This window comes from Camelina sativa, chromosome 11, assembly GCF_030686135.1.
Source record: "Camelina sativa cultivar CO46 ecotype springtype chromosome 11, ASM3068613v1".
Classification (NCBI taxonomy): domain Eukaryota; kingdom Viridiplantae; phylum Streptophyta; class Magnoliopsida; order Brassicales; family Brassicaceae; genus Camelina; species Camelina sativa.
The window spans coordinates 8,609,045-8,628,593 of record NC_141890.1 but is presented as its reverse complement, the minus strand read 5'-3'; the positions used below and the strand labels follow the sequence as shown (position 1 = coordinate 8,628,593).

The 19,549-nt window shown below is 32.7% G+C and overlaps 2 protein-coding genes across 2 annotated transcripts; one reads left to right on the top strand and one right to left on the bottom strand.

Moving 5' to 3' along the window:
• Positions 1-8,389: 8,389 nt before the first annotated feature.
• Positions 8,390-11,267, top strand: LOC104722594 (short-chain dehydrogenase TIC 32 A, chloroplastic-like). The gene is made up of 8 exons (XM_010440791.3): positions 8,390-8,754; positions 8,836-9,067; positions 9,223-9,302; positions 9,442-9,598; positions 9,969-10,050; positions 10,434-10,521; positions 10,657-10,703; positions 10,857-11,267. The coding sequence occupies exons 1-8, from the start codon at positions 8,634-8,636 to the stop codon at positions 11,046-11,048; spliced, it is 999 nt and encodes a 332-aa protein (XP_010439093.2). The 5' UTR covers positions 8,390-8,633; the 3' UTR covers positions 11,049-11,267.
• Positions 11,268-12,386: 1,119 nt separating this feature from the next.
• On the bottom strand, positions 12,387-14,335 carry LOC147933767 (uncharacterized). The gene is made up of 4 exons (XM_087472321.1): positions 14,255-14,335; positions 13,994-14,189; positions 13,306-13,897; positions 12,387-13,128 (listed from the first exon to the last, which is right to left on the bottom strand). The coding sequence occupies exons 1-4, from the start codon at positions 14,333-14,335 to the stop codon at positions 12,387-12,389; spliced, it is 1,611 nt and encodes a 536-aa protein (XP_087328447.1).
• Between the last annotated feature and the right edge of the window lie 5,214 nt (positions 14,336-19,549).

The window sequence follows — 19,549 nt, the reverse complement described above, 5'->3', positions numbered from 1 at the left end:
GGTTTGCTGCTGGTCAAAACTCATTTTGGGTTCGCAAAACCCCATGTGCACTTTCTCACGAGTCAAACATTAAAATGTTTAAAACTAAATACAAAATTATTTAACTTCTTTTTATAACCGTTTGTAATAAAATATTGACTGTTCGATCAAAATTTGGTTCGTTTGCGTTTTCACATTAGCATGCGCCATGCCTGCATTCTTTTGAATCATACGAATATTTTTTGTTTTCATTCTATTCACCCTCTTTGGTGTTAAAAAAATTCAATTATCAAAGTGTATTTTTTAATATTTCTATAGGTGAAATACGAATGATCTATGAAACTAGGAGCTGGACAATGAGTACCATTAGGTGTTGAACATTTGCATTTTTAGCTGTTTCCTTTCCTCCCCCGTGTATATATGAGTCTTGTAATGTACGATATCATAATTAACTAATCATGTTATCATAATTAATTAATACTAGTATTAAAGCTCAAATAATTACATAAGAACACATGTATGTATGAATAATGGTACGTAACATCTGATCTCCTTTATGGATATTAGGACTATGTATGAAAGTAGATTTCTAAATGACTTTATTAAAATTCTACTACTTATTAATGAATCTATCTTGTGTCAGCCAGCTTTGTGTATGATTGATATATGTAAGCCACAAATTGTCCCATGACACCTTTTCGCTTGATAAGGAAGACGCCATTCCATTCGCTATGATGAGGAACTTTATCTTTTTTTTCCTAATTATAACGAAAGAGAAACGCATAATTAGCCAGAAAATATACGATATATACAATGTACTTTCAAATTTGCTATTGATAACTATTTCGATAAAAGATACCATATATAAAAGTATTTATATCAACATCATCATGATTCTAAAGAGGTACTTTGGGTTGAAAATGTTGAAAGTGACGAAAGCATTCTCACTAACCAATGTTCAGGAAAAAAAATTGTAGAAACGATATTAACAAAAACTAAGTAAGGCAGAGATGATTACATGTTTTGGGTATTTTGGTTACGTAATAAATGTTTATCCACCTTCACAAAATAAATAAAATGTATGTAAAAACGAAATCGGGTCCCCCAGTTTCGTTGGCGCTGGCCAATACAAGTGCTCCAAAAAGTTGATTCTCCATTATCTCTATATTTCCATTTTTTTTTCCTTTGTTTTAAACCGAAAGTGTTTTTTTAGTTAAAAGTGGTTAAGAAAGTAACGTTTTCAATTTGTTTGGTTGGACAGATTTGCATTTTGCCATAGTTGATATACTCTGCTGACATTACCATGTTGATGAAGGTGCAGTGTTGATTTTTTTTTTAATACGTGTGATGCGTAATTTTATCAGCCATATAACTTTTGGTGACATCTAGAATAAAGTTGACATTACAGAATTTATAGTTTGATTCAAAATTAGGTCACTTGACTGAAGCAAGATTCTTATAGGCAAAAAAATGTATCTGACAAAACCAGAGTACTCGAAGATACTAGATCAAAAAGAGTACCTTAAAGCTTCAACACATTGTTTCCAAAAAAAAAAAGTGGGTAGAAGACACTGATTGAGAGTAGGAGTTCAAAATTCACTCAAACTCACTTTCGGATAAGCGCAATAGAACTACCAACGTGACAATGAGCTAGAATCTTGTACTCAAGACATTAGACACAACAAGGACAATACGAAAAATGTAAGGAGGGAGAAGCTTTGTATCCTCTATCTGTCTATCATCTATTGTCGTTTGTTGCTATGTTTTGTATGAAAGGGAATACACATGAAGCTCTCGAATGTGCCAAATAAAAGAGATAGAGAAAGCTTTACATAAGCTCCAAGGTTTTTTGAATCATTGAATGTGTTAGAAAAGTGTAAAGAATCTAAGTTTTTTTTTTTTTTTTTTTTTCTTTTTTGGATGATCGTAATGGTAAAACACTATCAAATAAAATATAAACGACATGTAAAAAATATGTTTTTTCCTAGAGCTCACATGCACCTCTTCGCTCTAGGAAAAAACATTTTTTCTATTAAATTGCAGAGGAATTAATGAAATGAAAAAGATAAGCCCTCTTAACTCAACTTCCACATAAATCGGACCATTGTTTCATCATAACAAACAAACAATCCCCAAATAAAAGAATCCAGACTCCGGGGGAGATTATTAAACGAAAACAAAAACAGTAAAAAACAAACAAGACGCAGCCTTAGACCACAGAGGAAGCGGGCTTCTTTGGGTTGGGTTCATCGTCGCCCATCTCTCCGGACCCCTTCTTCCCACGGGCCTTGAGCTTCTCGAGATTCTGCAAAGTTTGTTGCACAATTCCTGAATCTTGGAGCTCCTGGTAAGCTTTCTTCATCTTGGCGTTCACTTCACGAACATATGCAAGATCTCTCACCCCCACAAACTTTTTGTAGACGGCTTCGTCGATCTCCCTCTCTCCTTGGGGTTTCTTGGACTCTACTAATATACCAAGATCAGCCATAGCTTTTGTAACTATGGCCGGATCCTGGTTTTGAAGGTAACCTTTCTCCATCTCGGAAAATACAGATCGGCAATAAGCCAGATCCCTGTCCACCAAAAACCCTTTGAAAATTTCTTCCGGCGATGGAGAAAACTCTTCCAACGTTTTGATTTCAATATCCATCTCTCTCGTATCTTTTCTCTTCGATCTTTCTTTCTTTTCTTTTTTTTTCTTTTTTCCTTCTCCTTTCTCTCTCTCTTTCTTCAAGAGAAAACAATAAGAATGAGAGAATACAGAAAGAAAAAAAAAAGGAAAAAAGAAATGTGAAATAAAACAGCTGGATGAATGTTAGCCACTTAATCGAAATAAATCACGGTGAACCGTGGATATTATTTTTGAAAAAATATAGCTGTCATCTCCAAATCTCGACCGCATGATTTTAAATTTTAAATTTTACATTTCTTATTTATCCCCTCTTAATTAATTAGCCAATCAAAATATATTTGAAAACACACTTTATCAAAATCAACTTTAGTTTTTGTAAAAAATTAACATACCCATAGTTTAGGCTAGGCAAAATACCCGGATCCAAAGATCCAATCTGGACCTGATCCAAAAAAAACTCAACCTGTATCCGAAATTGTAAAATACACATACGGGCTCCAAAACTCTAAATCCAAAAACCCAAATCCGAACCCAATCCAAACCAAAATCCGAACAGGTATCCGAATATATTAGTATTATTTATAATTTTAATAATATAATTATCCAAAATATTCAGATTTTTAGATATTTTTGATATTTTTAAGTATTTAACCTTTTTTTTTTAGTAAATCTGGGTAAAAAAAATATTCTAAACTTTTTTTTTATAGTTTGTGTATTTTTGAATAATTTAGACTAAATTGAATACTAAATTTTGAGTTTTGTGAACTTCGGATAATCCAAATCCAAACCCAAAAATATCCAAACAGGTCCTAGCTATACCTCTAAACCCGATCCGAACCCGAACATGTATCTGAACGCCCAGGCCTAATCCATACCATTGGGATCATATGATCCCTAAATTAAATTGGGGGTAAAATCATCTTTCTCTCCCTCCTCTTATCAGATATACACGCGGATTCCTGGTCGGGTCAGGAATTATCAATTTAGTCAGATCCGCTTTCAGCTTTTTTTCAAAAAAAAAAAAAAAAAAATTAGTAAATTTGGATTTGTTTTATCATAATGGTTTGTTGGTCCCCTCGTATGAGAAACCGGATACAAACGATGGTGCGATCCTCCTCAAGTCCACATTTTCTTTTTTCTTATAAGTAACAAAAAATAATTAATAAAATATTAAAAAACAAAATCAAAATTTAATTATCAAATCTAGATTTCATATATTTATTAGGTAGAAGAATGGAGAAAATCTACGAAATAGTTACCAAGTTATGCTTGCTCACCAATTTTTCTTATATCAATTTGAATTTGTCATGAAATATTCCAAGTAATTTGACGAATAAATATATGATTTAGTTGTATATGGATATGCACAAATACTCGTGACCCATATATATTCCGTCTCATAAAATGTATTTGTGATCTTTGGGTCATCAAGTAAAGGGTATTTTTAATTATATTACTCGTAAGCGAAAGGTCAAATATCGAGTATTCATTTTTTTAATTTTTCACTCGTTACTGATTCATTACTCAAACCGTAAATACCCGCTTTTCAATGTTTATAATATTATTAATATATCTTAAAATGATTTAAAACGACATTGCAACATAAGATTATAGGTTTTTAGTTTTGAAGTTTGTAACGTTACATTTTTGAAACTATATGTTAAATATATTTCTCTATTATCTACTTTACCCGGTATACCGGTTGACTGACTCCGACAAAGACCGACGTTGACTCCGGCAAAGACCGGTGTTGACTCCAGCGTTGACTAAAAAATTGTATTCTAATTTTTTTTTTAATTATATTAAATCATTAATAGTTTTTCATGATTAAAAACATATTCAATTCAATATATTAATATTTTTATATATCTCTAATGTATTCATTCTTATAATTAGTTAATTTTTATTTTTAAAACATAAACTAATAGTTAAATAAAAATCATTGATCATGATTTTCAAGATGTAATATAAAGGTATTTGCAAAAATATTCTTATTTTATACCCTTTTGCAAACTTACCCTCTATATTGTTTAGCTAAAATCAATTTTTTGTATGTTTATCTTTTATATATTAGAAGTAAATATTGTGAATTGATTTTGTTATTGTATACATGTTATTAAGAGTATGCAAATTTTATAGTAAAAGTATCTAAAATTTTATACAACATTTACTATGTAAACTATAAAGTAAAGAGTCATATACTCAATCTTTTGCATATTATTTTTATAATGAAAGTAGTTGAATTTGATTTTATGATTTTGTAGTATTTAAATAATCTTATTATCAAAGATTTATATCTTGAAAATAATTATTAATGATTTATAATTTATCATTATTTTAGCTTTAAAAATAAAAATTAACTAATTATAAGAATGAATACATTAGAGATATAAAAAAATATTAATTTATTGAATTGAATATGATTTTAATCATGAAAAACTATTAATGATTTAATATAATTTAAAAAAAAAATAGAATACAATTTTTTTAGTCAACGCTGGAGTCAATGTCGGTCTTTTGCCGGAGTCAACGTCGGTCTTCGCCGGAGTCAGTCGACCAGTGTACCGGATTGTATATTTATGGTGTTGACCATATAACGTCACATAGTTCATGCATGTGACCATGTAATATATATACTTCGTGTAGTTGAGGATACAATAGTATACTTGGTATGTGTGATCATGTATTTTCCTATAGTTGGTGTAGTTAGCTATCTTTTTTCCTTAATAGTACTGTATAGATTTTTAAAAACTACGTTTTGGTCAGTTTAAAGTGAGTTATCAAGGATATATGTATAAGCCTATACTTATGCGGATAAAGAAATGATTAGAAATCAATGATATTCGAACTATGGAGTCTTATGTTTATTCTTCAACAAAGTTTATTTGGTGACGAAAGTGAGACGGCCAGTAGTTAAAGCAGTAAATGTGAAAACGGCAGGAGAGGCAATGTGGATGATTAAGCAAGTAGTAGTCTTGTAGAAAACATAATAAAGAAAAGAATCTTGCGAGAAGGTTAACGCACGTGAGGTTTACAAACTGCGTGCTGGATCGCTACTCCTCTCCCTTGGAACACGGTCATCGATAGATTTTGTTTGTTTTTTTTTTGTTTGTTTTTTTTTTTTTTTTTTTTTTATAAATTTAATTTGCTTACTAATTAGTTTGGTTGTCAATCGTTCATGATCATTTATTTTACAAATAATTCAATCTCCGTAACATCCAATACCGTTTTTTAAAAGTCATATCGTTATAAGTTTTTAATACGGATTGAGCCAATGATTATATATGCTAAAAAATTTGTTGAATAGTATATAGCTCTCACATGCACCTCTCACGAATAAATGTATTTACTAGAGATAAAAATATTCAAATATAAATAAGACAAAGTTTTACAAGTTCAGATAACCTGTGTAATGCATTGCTTACAGTTGTAGTTCCTTGTGTGTAGGAAAAAACTTTTTTTTTTTTGTATTAAATTGCAGAGGAAATAACGAAATGAAAAAAAAAAAAATTTACTTTCGTATTCCATTCACCTTATCACATATGTACATTTTGTTTATATTTTATTTTATAGTGTTTTACCATTGGCAACTTACGATCATCCCCAAATTTACAACAACAAAAAAAAACTTCGATTGGAGAATCAACTTTTTGGAGCATTTGTATTGGCTATCGCCAACGAAACTGGGGACCCAATTTCGTTTTTACGTACTGTACTTTTTATTTATTTTGTGAAGGTGGATAAACATTTATTACGTAACCAAAATATATATAACACGAAATCATCTCTGCCTTATTTAGTTTTTGTTAAGATCGTTTCTACATTGTTATTTTTTCCGAACATTGGTATTGAGAATGCTTTCGTCACTTTCAACATTTTCAACCCAAAGTACCTCTTTAGAATAATTATGATGTTGACATACAGTATACTTAAAAAATGTTTAGTTATCGAAATAGTTATCAATATGACAATAGTCTAGCGAATTTGAAAGTACATTGTATATATCGTATCTTTTATATATGGTATGAATATTCTTTTCTGACTTATTATGCGTTTCTCTTTCGTTATAATTAGGAAACAAGGTAAAGTTCCCCATCATAGCGAATGGATATGGCGTCTTCCTTTATCAAGCGAAAAGGTGCCATGGGATAATTTGTGGCTTACATATATCATCAATCATACACAAAGCTGGCTGACACAAGATAAAATTCATTAATAAGTAGTATAATTTTAATAAAGTCATTTAGAAATGTACTTTCATATATAGTCCCAATATCGATAAAGGAGATCAGACGTTACGTACCATTCTTCTTTTTTTTTTTTTTTTTTTTTGTTAAAATGCTTTCAATTTAAAATGCAGGATATAGCAAATATTTTACAGGATCTAAGCCCAATTCGAAAGCCCGATAAAAAAATAAATTATAAACTCATAGTTAAAATAGAACCAAATGTTGAACCAGTTGTTGAAAATGAATCAGACTGTCGGTTAAGAATAACCGCCTCAAACCAGTCTCCATTATTTTTCTGGAGACAGATGAAAAGTCATTCTATGCACCTGAATCACGACAAGAAATTAGGTTTGTGAAGTTGTTTGTATCGTCGTTCCTCTTCCTGAGAACCACAAGTGTAAGAGAGAGAGATTGTTCCAAGTTGGTGTATCGCATGCTGGATGCTTTGTTCCGGATGATGGTGTCAATTTGACGAATTAGGAGATCAACGGGCTTGAAGGTGTTACGGTGGAGCCGATGATTCCTCTCCGTCCAGAGTGTGTAGATTATCGCTTGCCAACTTAAGAGTGCCAGTTTCCTTGAAATGCGGGGGCTAGAGAGTTGCATGAGATTTTGAACTGTATTAGACCAGGATCGTACCATTCTTCTTCACACATACATGTGTTCTTATGTAATTATTTAAGCTTTAATACTAGTATTAATTAATTATGATAACATGATTAGTTAATCATGATATCGTACATTACAAGACTCATATCTACACGGTGGAGGAAAGGTAACAGCTAAAAATGCAAATGTTCAACACCTAATTGTACTCATGGTCCAGCTCCTAGTTTCATAGTTTCACCTATGGAAATATTAAAAAATACACTTTGATGATTGATTTTTTTTTTTTTAACACCAAAGAGGGTGGTGAATAGAATGAAAACAAAAAATATTCGTATGATTCAAAAGAAAACGCAAACGAACCAAATTTTGATCGAACAGTCAATATTTTTATTACAAACGGTTATAGAAGGAAGTTAAATAATTTCCCATAAGATTCGGAAAAGGGTACAATGTTTTATTCGATTTAAAACATTATATAACATAGAAATGAGAAAACATTATGTTAGTATTTAGAATCAGTGACTTTCAAATCAATACACATTTACTATACTGAAAACACCAAGAAAGGATAAAAATTCAATCAAACTTCCAACATAGTGACAAGAACATCCTTGTGCTTTTTAGTTTAGTATGCATAGCTTTCGGAGTGATTTCTGCTTCAAATCTAATGCATACTGATTTGCTAAAACCTGAACCTTGCAGGTTTAAAACAAGAACTGTAATAATTATATCATAATATAAATACAACAACTAGACCTACCACTACGAAATGATTTAAAACAAGAAGAAAGTACAAGATTGTATACTACTATATTTTACACCGATCCTTATTCATAAAAAGTTGTATCTACTACTACTACCCTTTTTTTTTGTTAACCACATCATCATCATCAATACAAAGTTTGACTATAAATAAACACATTACTATTTCTCCTCTCTTGCCAGGCGGCGTTGCCTTACAAAAACCTGACAAGAGCAAACTCAGTTTTTTTTTTTTTTTTTCTTCTGATACTACATTTACGATTATACCCTCCTAACTGAAAACGGCAAATTACGTTGCTTCTTATTTGTATTCTTCCTTACCTTATTCTGTTTCTTTCTTGTGGCTTTAATTTTAATTCGGAAAGAGAAAAAGACTCTTCCAGTCCACATAACAGTCGCCGGTAACAGAGAAAAAAACTCCGATGATCGAGACGGGAAGATACCTTCTCGGCGCCGCCGGTGCTAGCGGCTTCGGTTCTAAATCCACCGCCGAGGAGGTTACCGAGAACTGTGACCTTCGTTCCATCACAGCCATAATCACAGGTGATTCATTCTTTTTATCCCTTTTTTTTTCGAGTTTCGGGTCAGTCGAGCCGTCTGGATTCTTATTTGTTGTTTGATCAGGTGCGACGTCAGGGATCGGAGCGGAGACGGCGAGAGTCTTGGCGAGACGAGGAGCGAGGTTGATATTTCCGGCAAGAAACGTGAAAGGGGCGGAAGAAGCGAAAGAAAAGATCGTCTCTGAGTTCCCCGAGACGGAGATCGTCGTTATGAAGCTTGATCTTAGTTCTATCGCCTCCGTACGAAGCTTCGTCTCCGGTTTCGAGTCTCTTGATCTACCTCTTAATCTTCTCATGTAAGTACGTGTGGCTGGTTCTGGGAGTTTATTATGTTGTGAACAGAACATAATCTCAGTTTCTTCTTAATTTTTGTTGATTTGGGTTTTGTTTTAATTATTATCTTATGTGATTAATTAATACAGTATATTTTAATATACAATTGTCGAATCAGAAACAACGCAGGCAAGTTAGCACATGAACATGCAATATCCGAAGACGGGATCGAGATGACATTTGCCACTAATTATCTAGGTATTACTATTTTCTTAATCATACGATTCCCCTACTCTATGTGACAGATCTTAATTTAATTACTCTGGCCATTATACTAATATTTTTATTTTTAATCTCTTTCGTTAATGGCCTTCTTAATTATTATTATCATCATCAGGCCATTTTCTTTTGACCAATCTTTTGCTAAAGAAGATGATACAAACGGTGGAGGAAACAGGAGTTCAAGGACGTATCGTTAACGTTACGTCGGGTATTCACGGCTGGTTTACCGGCGACTTGATCGAATATCTCCGGCTCATTTCACAACCCAAGTGGTAAGAATAATCTCTTTTATCTTCTGGTTTGAGTCAGGGAGTAGGTGTAGATGTTCACATTCCATACTTTAATTCTCTAAATCAGAAAAGTAAAGTAATACTGTAACATCTAGTACAAATTCATGTAAGAGCCTAATAGCTAGAACTATAAATGAGTGAGTAGGATTGGTGTGCTTGAGAGGTGAATAAAAACTTGTCGAGGAATTTACTTTTTACCTAAAGCTAAAAAGCTGCGTAGTTGTTAATGTTTTGACTGATGAGTGACAGTAACTTGCTAGAGGGGTAAATAAATGGGAAAGCGAAGTAATAGGGTTTTGATTTTTGGGAATGTAATATTTTTTTTTCTTTTCTTTGGGTTTTGATCGATTAGTCAATTCGATGCGACACGTGCGTATGCTCTCTCGAAGCTTGCCAACGTTTTGCATACCAAGGAGCTCTCTTCTAGACTCCAGGTCTCTTTCTCTCCTCCTCTCTCTCTCTCCCTTATTTACTTGCATCCATTTAATAAATTACTCACACAATAAAAAAAACTCAGAAGCATAATTGTAGAAATTGATGTGTGTCATAATGGTCAAATTTATTGAATTTTTTTAAAGTGTAAAATGATTAATGAAAGGGTGAAAGGGGGTATGGGAAGGGGACAACAAGAAACCTAGATAACTAGGATTTGTATTCTAACTAAATATGTGAAAGAGTTAGTTAAGTCACACACTACAAAGTTTATTTGACTATTGACCATAGTTAGGATTTAGGACAATCATGTGGGTCATTAAACTAAAGTGATTAAAGTTTATTATATAATATATAATTTAATGGTAAGGAAAACAAAATGCAGAAAATTGAAGCGAACGTGACTGTAAACTGCGTACACCCAGGAGTTGTTAGAACCCGGTTAACAAGAGACCGAGAAGGCTTATTGACAGGTTGGTTTATTTTAATTTTTTTCTCACTAGTCAGTAGTCACTACATTAGCATATTAGTTTATTCTTGAATTATAATCATGATCAAGATTCTTAATCATATCTCTATATGACTTCCCTTTGTCTTTACCTACTCAGATCTCGTCTTCTTCCTGGCTTCCAAGCTCGTCAAGACCGTCCCTCAAGTAATAAATTGTTATTTTTATTTTTTATTTATTTTTTAATTATAAAGTTTGTAACATAATCTGTGGTGGATAAGTTATCCTTTTTGTTGTTAATCCTGTTTGAAGATTATTAGATTTATGTGCTTACTTTGTTTGGTTTTGGCATGGGATTAGGCAGCTGCAACGACGTGTTACGTGGCAACAAATCCAAGACTGGTGAACGTATCGGGAAAGTACTTTGCGGACTGTAATGAAACAACGCCGTCTGGACTCGGCTCCGACTCCTCCGAAGCTACCAAGTTATGGGCTGCTTCTGAGATTCTGGTAACTCAACCTTCCAAGGCCGGCTTCGACCCATGTAGCTAATAGAAAAAAAAAAAATAAAGTAGTAGTAATTATCTTATCATATACCCTTAGGAAAACAAATGATACTAAATCTTATTAGATGAGAAAAATATCATAAAGCTTAGTTAATATATATACAATTAGTATTCTATTTCTATAGTGCAAATGCGAAGCTGATGTACGTTGTAGTCTTTTGTTTATACTTAAGTTATATTATATATATGAGAAACAATTAATCTAGATTTTTGTCATCGTTTTCTTTTCTGTAAGAATATATATATATATATATATATATATGAAGAAGAGTTCAACTTGGACTATTATACTTAAACTTAGAATAATAAAGTTAAGTGGGAAATCATAATGTCAATCATTAGTTTCGAAAGTGCTTGGAAGTTCTTCTCATCTTTTGATAATCTTGTGATTAACTCATTTGGACTGATCTGTGAGAGAGAGATCTCTTTCTCTCTTTCTTATCGTTTTTTTTTTTTTAATCAATTCTAAAATAATCGTTTTGACATTGACTATCCATATGTCCATGTGAGATATTAAAAGGAAGTTCTGGCTTTCCATCACTGTTATATTATTACGTGTGATGCTATTTGGATGTTGAGTTTTTTTCTTTAATAATGAGTTTGCACTTTGCATTGATTAGTTTACCTTTTGCTTTAATAGTTAAAATTTTCTATCAATAAGTCGTGAAGAATAGAGTAAGATAGACTAAATAGTTATGTTTTCTCAAATGATATGCATACTCGGGATATTATGTAAAACTAAATTTTATAAATGTATATCTAATATAAATAGGAGAAATAGTATATAGTGAATTTAAATGAACTAAAAATGGATAAGAAATCTACAAAGGACATGAAAAGACAACAAATAATATGGAAAAGTGACAAAAAAGAAAGATAGAAAGATGAGAATTGGTTAGAGATGGGACTAAGATTTAGGAGTTAGGACCATATAAAATGGCGCATGATATGATAATACTTTTACGCGTGGGTCTCTCTATCTATTCTTTTTCTTTTTATCGAAGGGGACCCTACTAACATGCGCCAGGGGTTTTCACTTTTCATCTTTCACTTTTTCACTTGTGATGAAAAAGAACTCTCGTGCGCCATCAAACTTGCTCCGTCCTTACGGAATTCTAATCATTACATAAGAGCAGAAAAGGAGAAGGTTGGCACCAAACTTAAAACAAAAGAACAATGCACATGCTTTCTTAAGTTTCCTTTTTTTTTTTGTATGAATGTTAAAATATATTCACCAAAAAAAGACAGTGGTCCAAAAGAATTTAAAGCTTAAAACGTGAAAAGATAATATAGTTAAAACATTTGAAGACCACCCAGAGCTTGATTAGATGGGATGTGTTTGAAACCAATACTGAAGACCATCCTCATAACCGGAGGTGGTTACCAGAGTGAGCAAACGATTACGGACATGCTTGGCAATGAGCTTGAAGAGATTGATAGGTGGAGTGGGAGCTTCCCCATGTCGTCGAGCATTACGTTCTCTCCAAATGTTATACAGAGCAGCCTGAAAGACATACCGGAGAACAAAAGTGTGGAGCCGTGGAGTGGACGAGTCAAGAAGCAGAGGGACCAAGGCTGCCCAGTTCATGGTAAACCGGACACCGAGTAACCCTTGAGCCAGTGCAGACCAGACATGAGAGGAGTACGTGCATGAGAAGAAAATATGATCTCTTGTTTTCCCGTGTCCCTGACAGAGGACACAAGATCTATTCGCAGTTGCGTTCCATTGAACCAATTTGTCACCAATGGAGAGTCTGTTTTGGAAAGCAAGCCAGGATATAAAAGAGAACTTGGGCGTTGAGTGGGGAAACCAAACACCTGCATACCAGTCACAAGGAGGGTTTGGTTGCCTTATCAAAAACCAAGTATCATGCGAGAGAAATTTACTCTTAAAAGAGCCGTTATTTTGTTTCCAAAGAGGTCGATCATAACCAGTTGGGTGCACTGATGCACGAAGAGAGTCAAGCACATCTTCAAGTTGGTTCAAAATGTCTACCCGGTGTCGACGTCTCCGATGCGAAAGTGCCTCTGCCACAATACTCTGCTGCGGGATTCCCATATCAATACTACCACATTGCCCAAGTTGCCCAAACAGTTAACCAAGCGGGCTCCAATCATCGAACCAGAAGGAAGTATCGAGGCATGTTGTCACCTATTTATTATGTAAACTCGCAACAAGTGCTCGATATTTCAAAATCTTCCTCCACATCCAAGAATCCCCAACACTCTTCTCATTAACTGACCAAAAGGAACCAGTTCTAATCAAGTTTTGCCGGACCCAGTTAACCCAAAGGGAATTTCCAGCCGACACAAGTTGCCAAATGAGTTTCAAAATGCACACTCTATTTGTGTCTCGCAAACGACGAAGTCCCAAACCACCCTCAGACTTCAGTTTACACACGTCAAGCCAATATATCTTAGCCTTCCTCGAACTAAGGTCTGGACCAGACCACAGGAAAGCCGAGAAAAGGCTATCAATCTCCTGAAGACATTTTTTTGGCAGAAGGAAAGCAGAGAGCCAAAAGTTGGTGAGACTTGAAAGCACGACTTGATTAACTGAAGTCTGCCCGCAAAAGACAAGAACCGATCCGTCCATGAGGTGATTCATACAATGGGTGAGGAGGGGGAGTCCCAAATACCGCACAGGAAGAGAGCCAACCGTAAATGGAAAATGTTGGAGGATATCTTGTTGATGCTGCGGAGAAAAGCCAGCCATGAAGAGGGTAGATTTCTCCAAGCTGATTTTGAGACCAGAGATGACTGCAAACTTGTCGAAAACAGCTAAAGTTTCTGAAACAGAGCGTGAGCTTCCGTCAGAGAAAACGAAAATATCATCTGCAAAACAGAATGAGTGAGACTCATAGTTTTGCAGCGAGGATGATAGCCAATGTTTCGATCAGCTGCAGCCTTATCGAGCATAAGAGACAGAACATTCATACATATGACAAAGAGGTACGGGGACAGCGAACAACCTTGTCTCAATCCTCTTGTACTTTGGAAATATCCTGCTAGTTCTCCGTTCGTTCATTTGGACAGAGAAGGAAGCCGTACTAGTGCACTTTGGAAATACCCCGCTAGTTCTCCGTTCACTGAAGTTTCCTTTTTTAATAACACCTTCAGTGTAAATCTAGCATATAAAACAAAACAGTTCACAACTCACACACGTTCGATGCATCGATGAATTTAACTTACTTTAGCGAGAGCATGAACCAGCAATTTGTTTGGGAAATAATGGACTAGCCCTTTACGGACCTTTTTATTTGGAGAAGGCATTAATTATAACATAAAAAAGCCCAAATGAATTTGAGGCCCCAAAGTCATTAATGCGAGATTTTTGTGTTTGTTTGTTTTAATTTGCGATGATCCGATGATTAGTGTAGTGCTGCTTATTGGTTGGTTGGTCGTCCATGTAGGGTGCATTGTAAAATTATAGAGAATATCTACTACAAAAGTTGTGTGTTTGGCTCATTTTCAAATGGTGCTGTTTAATATCAACTTAGATGTGGTATAACCCATCTTATTTGAGAGAACAATATTTTATCTCTTTCTTACCAATTCCATCAGTTTCACGTTTTTATTTCTCTCTCATATAACACTCCTTTTATCCTATATATATCTAAGAAAGCAGGGTACCAAAATTTATTTTACTTTATAGTGTGTGACTTAAAATATATTTTACTTAAATTTGAGCCAGGGTACCAAAATTTGGGTCCTGAGCTGCTAGTCCTAGTACTAATGAAAGTAGTGTCAGCAAAAGTAACTTCTGATATTATCGTTAAATGTTTATGTTATCTCAGTCTAATATTTATGGAGGTTGGTGGAATATATTTACACAGTTGAATATTACAAAAATAATATAATTTTCATCGCCTAGAGCTAACATGTTTAATGGTATAATAACATGTTGGATTAAGATTATACCATATCAACAAGGATCGAAGGTGTAGCTGTTTTTCAAAAACTGAAAAGAAGGAAGCCCAATAAGATCACTAATTCTAAGTTGGCCCATTAGTACACATGATAGCTAAACTGAACCGATCAAATTAATCCAAACATTCAACCTATACAGTAAGAGTGTAAAACCAGCAATATAACCCCTCGATTAAGAGATGGAAAAGGTTACGCACGGTGTCTCCATCTCCAAGGAGTCAAACTCTTAACAACGATAATTTCCTGTTTAAATAAATATGCTCAAAACCAAAGACTTAAGTTGAAGTCTATGAGTCAGTAGTTTCTAATCTTTTACCCGAAATAAACTCTTGCATCAGAATTTTGTTATTTGCTCTCCAAAAAGTGGATTCGAGAAGACCAAAAAAAGGAAATACAACTACTGGTAAAGTGGCTTAAGGGTGCAGAGAATGGCAAGTTGGTTAAGGTGCGGGTTTGTTTGTCCACACACACGCTGACATGGACCGCAACTTCTCTAAGATGCTATCCACGCACTACGTAGGACCCTAACTAAATCCAACGGCTCAGATTCGGTGGACCTTTTCTTCGTCGAGAATTATCAGAGAAGGCACGCGCATGGGGTAATGTAGGCCCCTAACTTCACCGGCCACAACTAGCCCTAATAACCGTTCATTATTCGACTCGGTCAACTCAATTCACGACACTTGTCAACATCTCTGACTCTTGTATGTCACATATGCATGATTACTACTTTGAGAAATGAAGACTAATCAAGTTTACCAACGATATCAATCTCTATTTGGGATTTTGGAGCATATATTTACACAATATGACCATTTCATAATATAATTTTAACACCGAGTCTAACTAATTAATAGTAAGATATTGGTTTCTTACAGATATATTATTATAATGTGTTTGGTAAAATACTTCATTCGTGATAAGAAGATGGCTAAATAAGGGAGCGTGGCATGTGGAGTGAAAGAAATTAGGTGTTCATGAGCTGTTTTGTACACTAAGATAGCTCACGTGGCGATGACACATTAGGTCATATTAAATCTGAGGGCTAGACTAATCAAACACACCACAACGTTATGATGGGGTAGATCATGACCGTCTACGATGAAATCAGCTTAAATTCGTGCGATACAGGTAATCATATATAGCCTAATTGGAATCTTAAGTCACACGTGAAATACGGATAAGTTTTAGTATGAGATAACAAATGATTTTTTTTTTAATCTGGTGCATGTGGACCTTTAAGGGGTGTGTTTGGCTTCTCTCTTCTTAACATTTGTACATAATGTTTTTGTTTCTGTATATCTGACTTGTACGTGTAAATAAGTCCCAAGAAAACATGTTAAAATAGATGAATTGTGTTCGTTTTGTTGTTATTTGATTTTAGAATGTAATAGGTCGACCAAAATAAGAGATAATATAAGAGGTCAACTCGTCAATGGATGGTCAAATTATTTGGTCCTTAAATTTTAATTCCTCCGTACTAATAAGATACTGATAATATACTTTATATCGTGAAAAAAAAAGTTATACTTTATGTACCTTTTCGACAACTGAAATTTTTTCTTCCATTTGATAATTATATATTTCTAAAGATAATCTTCTAACAAGATAGTTTAAAAAGGCCACACCTATCACTTTGCAAAATGATTTTGTCTTTTAAAAGGTAAATTGCTGATTTTTTGGTTCAATTATGTGATGATGTATATGTAGCATATACTTGTTGTGTTGATGCGTTATACTTGTAAAGTTGTATGTATCAATATAATCAAACTAGCTAACAAAATGTATCAATGTAAATATGAAATCAAATAGTTAACTAAATATGTACACATACTGGGATTTAACCCGCGGTACACTGCGGGACAATATTTTTAATTTTAAAAATTTTAAATTAATATTGTATTTATTTGTTATTTTATTATTGTTTTATTAATTTAAAAAATATAAAATTTTGCAGGTATTTGATATAAGAATTCAAAGTATAAGATTTTTGTAGTGTTTTCAAGGTTTTAACTTGTCTGGTATATGTATAATCTAGTAATACATTTATCTCCTAGTACACATCTAAAAGTGTTTAAAAAAAAACAATTCCACTTAACTCCCTATATGGTATTAGTGCCAACTCGTCTCACCAAAATCAAAATAAGTTTTTGCGTAAGAAAAAATAATCAAAATAAGTTTTTTTTATCAAGTTAATTATGTTAATTTTTTTACCAAATTAGCATATTTTTATAGTTTATAATTTTTCCATGTCAATATATAGTTTATGATAATGAATAGATATTTTTTTTTGGTAATTCCTCAAAAAATAAAAAATAAACCAAATTATATGGAGGGTTTTCAACATATTTAATGTGACATTTTATAAAACAATTATTATCATTATTTTAGTCAATTCTTAAACACAAAACAAAAGTAAAAAAAAATAAAGTAAAAAGACTTCAAAACGCTTTTAAGAAGAATTATTGATAAAACTCAAAAACTAAATAAATACCATTCAAGACTATTTTGCAAGAACTATAGTCTACACCAAAAATAAAAACTAAAAACCATAAAACAAAAAATCAATTAAAAACTGCAAAACAGTTGATATGTACAATTTTTTTTAACATTAAAGAGTATATAGACATATGGAAATAATTATTACAAAAAACGCTTAAATAAATAAGAAAGGGAAAGTGGATCCCTTTAAAACATTGAGATTGTTTCGATTGGATCATTGAGATTTGTAGAGATTATAGTAATAAAGTGTGAGAGATTATGACAATAAAATAAAATGTTGGTCGATTTCTCAAATTGCAGTAATTGAGTGCTTTGAATAGTTTAGGGATTAATATTGCAAATTAAAAATTTAAATAAGTAGAAACAAAAGGTATAATTCAAAATTTATTTCAAAAATGTATATATAATTTATGTTTATACGTTTATTTCATGCAATGATTATCTATATATACATTTTTGGAGACATTTATAAAATAAATCATGAAGTTGACACTTATTTACAGACATGCCATTGACATTAAATAATTAATTTAATAAACAAATTAACTCTACCTATATTCCATTTTTTTTATAAAAACTAAGTGTTTTAAAAGGTAACAAACATAATTGCAAATGTATACAAACTTAATTTCCTTATTTTATAAGGAGGTGAATGAAGAGGTTCACCCCTAGGGGTGAATCCAAGTATTGTTCTTTACTTGATAAAATTTTGAAAAATTGATTTGATAAAAAATGAATTTTAACCTCACATACTATATTTTACTTTCACGGGTTTCGTATGATGAGTTTTTGTGGATTAAAAATACTTAAACATATTATGTGATCCGCCTAGCATGACAGGTTTGGACTATAGAACAAACACTAAAACTATTAGTTTATTTCATATACTATAGATTTGTAGTCATAGTTTGGAAAAATTAACTTATAAATTATTTAGTGTATGAACTACAAAATATTACACATACTACAACACATTCTTAATATTCCAAAAAAAAAATTGTATACACATAACTAACATACCATAACAAATGTAATGTAATTAGGTTATAAACTGTATAAAACGTAAGAAGGAGAAAAAGAATTCTAAACAAAATTATAAATTAATTAGATAAAATTTAATTAATTAGGAATTTGACAACTAAATAAATTAAAAATTATTATTTAAAATACAATAATTTAAAATTTAGTCACGCGGTGTACCGTGGGTGAAAACCTAGTGACATAACGAAACCGTAGTGCTAAAAAGAAATGTATATAAACACATTATGAGTTGTAAATCAGCATGTTGGTCTTTATTTCACCACTAGTAATCTGCTCAAACTTAGCCAAGCTTAAAAAGTTAGAGTCTGATTTAGGATCACTTCTGGTAACCATAGTCCCGTTAACAAAATTCATCTTGTAAAGATGATTCGTGGGACGAACTTGTCCATTGGCATGTGTTAGAGAAAAAGTCTCTATGAACCTCCATTCTCCAATAGGAAGATGGTTAACATACCGTGTAATCATGTCTTTTTTTTACTGATGCGTGGATTTTCATTCCCTGAAATGATTAAAGCAGCATAGTAAGATTCATGTGAATAATAAAAGAGAATCATGGAAATTATGTTTTTGTGTGATTCTTACAGTGCCAAGATCAACTCCAGGGTTTCCGCAGTGCTGCTTGTGTATTGACGCCACAAGTGAAGGATTTTCACTTGCACCCTCCACGCCATCTTGTAAGGGCGGACATCTCTCAAAAAACAAATGTTGCAGTCATTTCTCTTTTAGATATGAGGTTTTAGGTTTTGGTTGTAGATGTTTGTATAGTTTTTGAAGTTGATATTAATATATCTAAATATGCTTGATGAAGAAGAAGTCTTTTATCGAGACCAATAAAAGCAAAATTTAATTGTATTCTGTTTTTAGTTGTTTATATTATTACCAAACAATATTCAGTTTCTAAATAAAATATATACTAAATTAAATGTATGTCTTCTTGCTAAAGTTAAATATTTGTGAATATTATTTTCTAATCATTCTAAAATTGGATTTTTGGTTTAGGAAATTTATTAATGT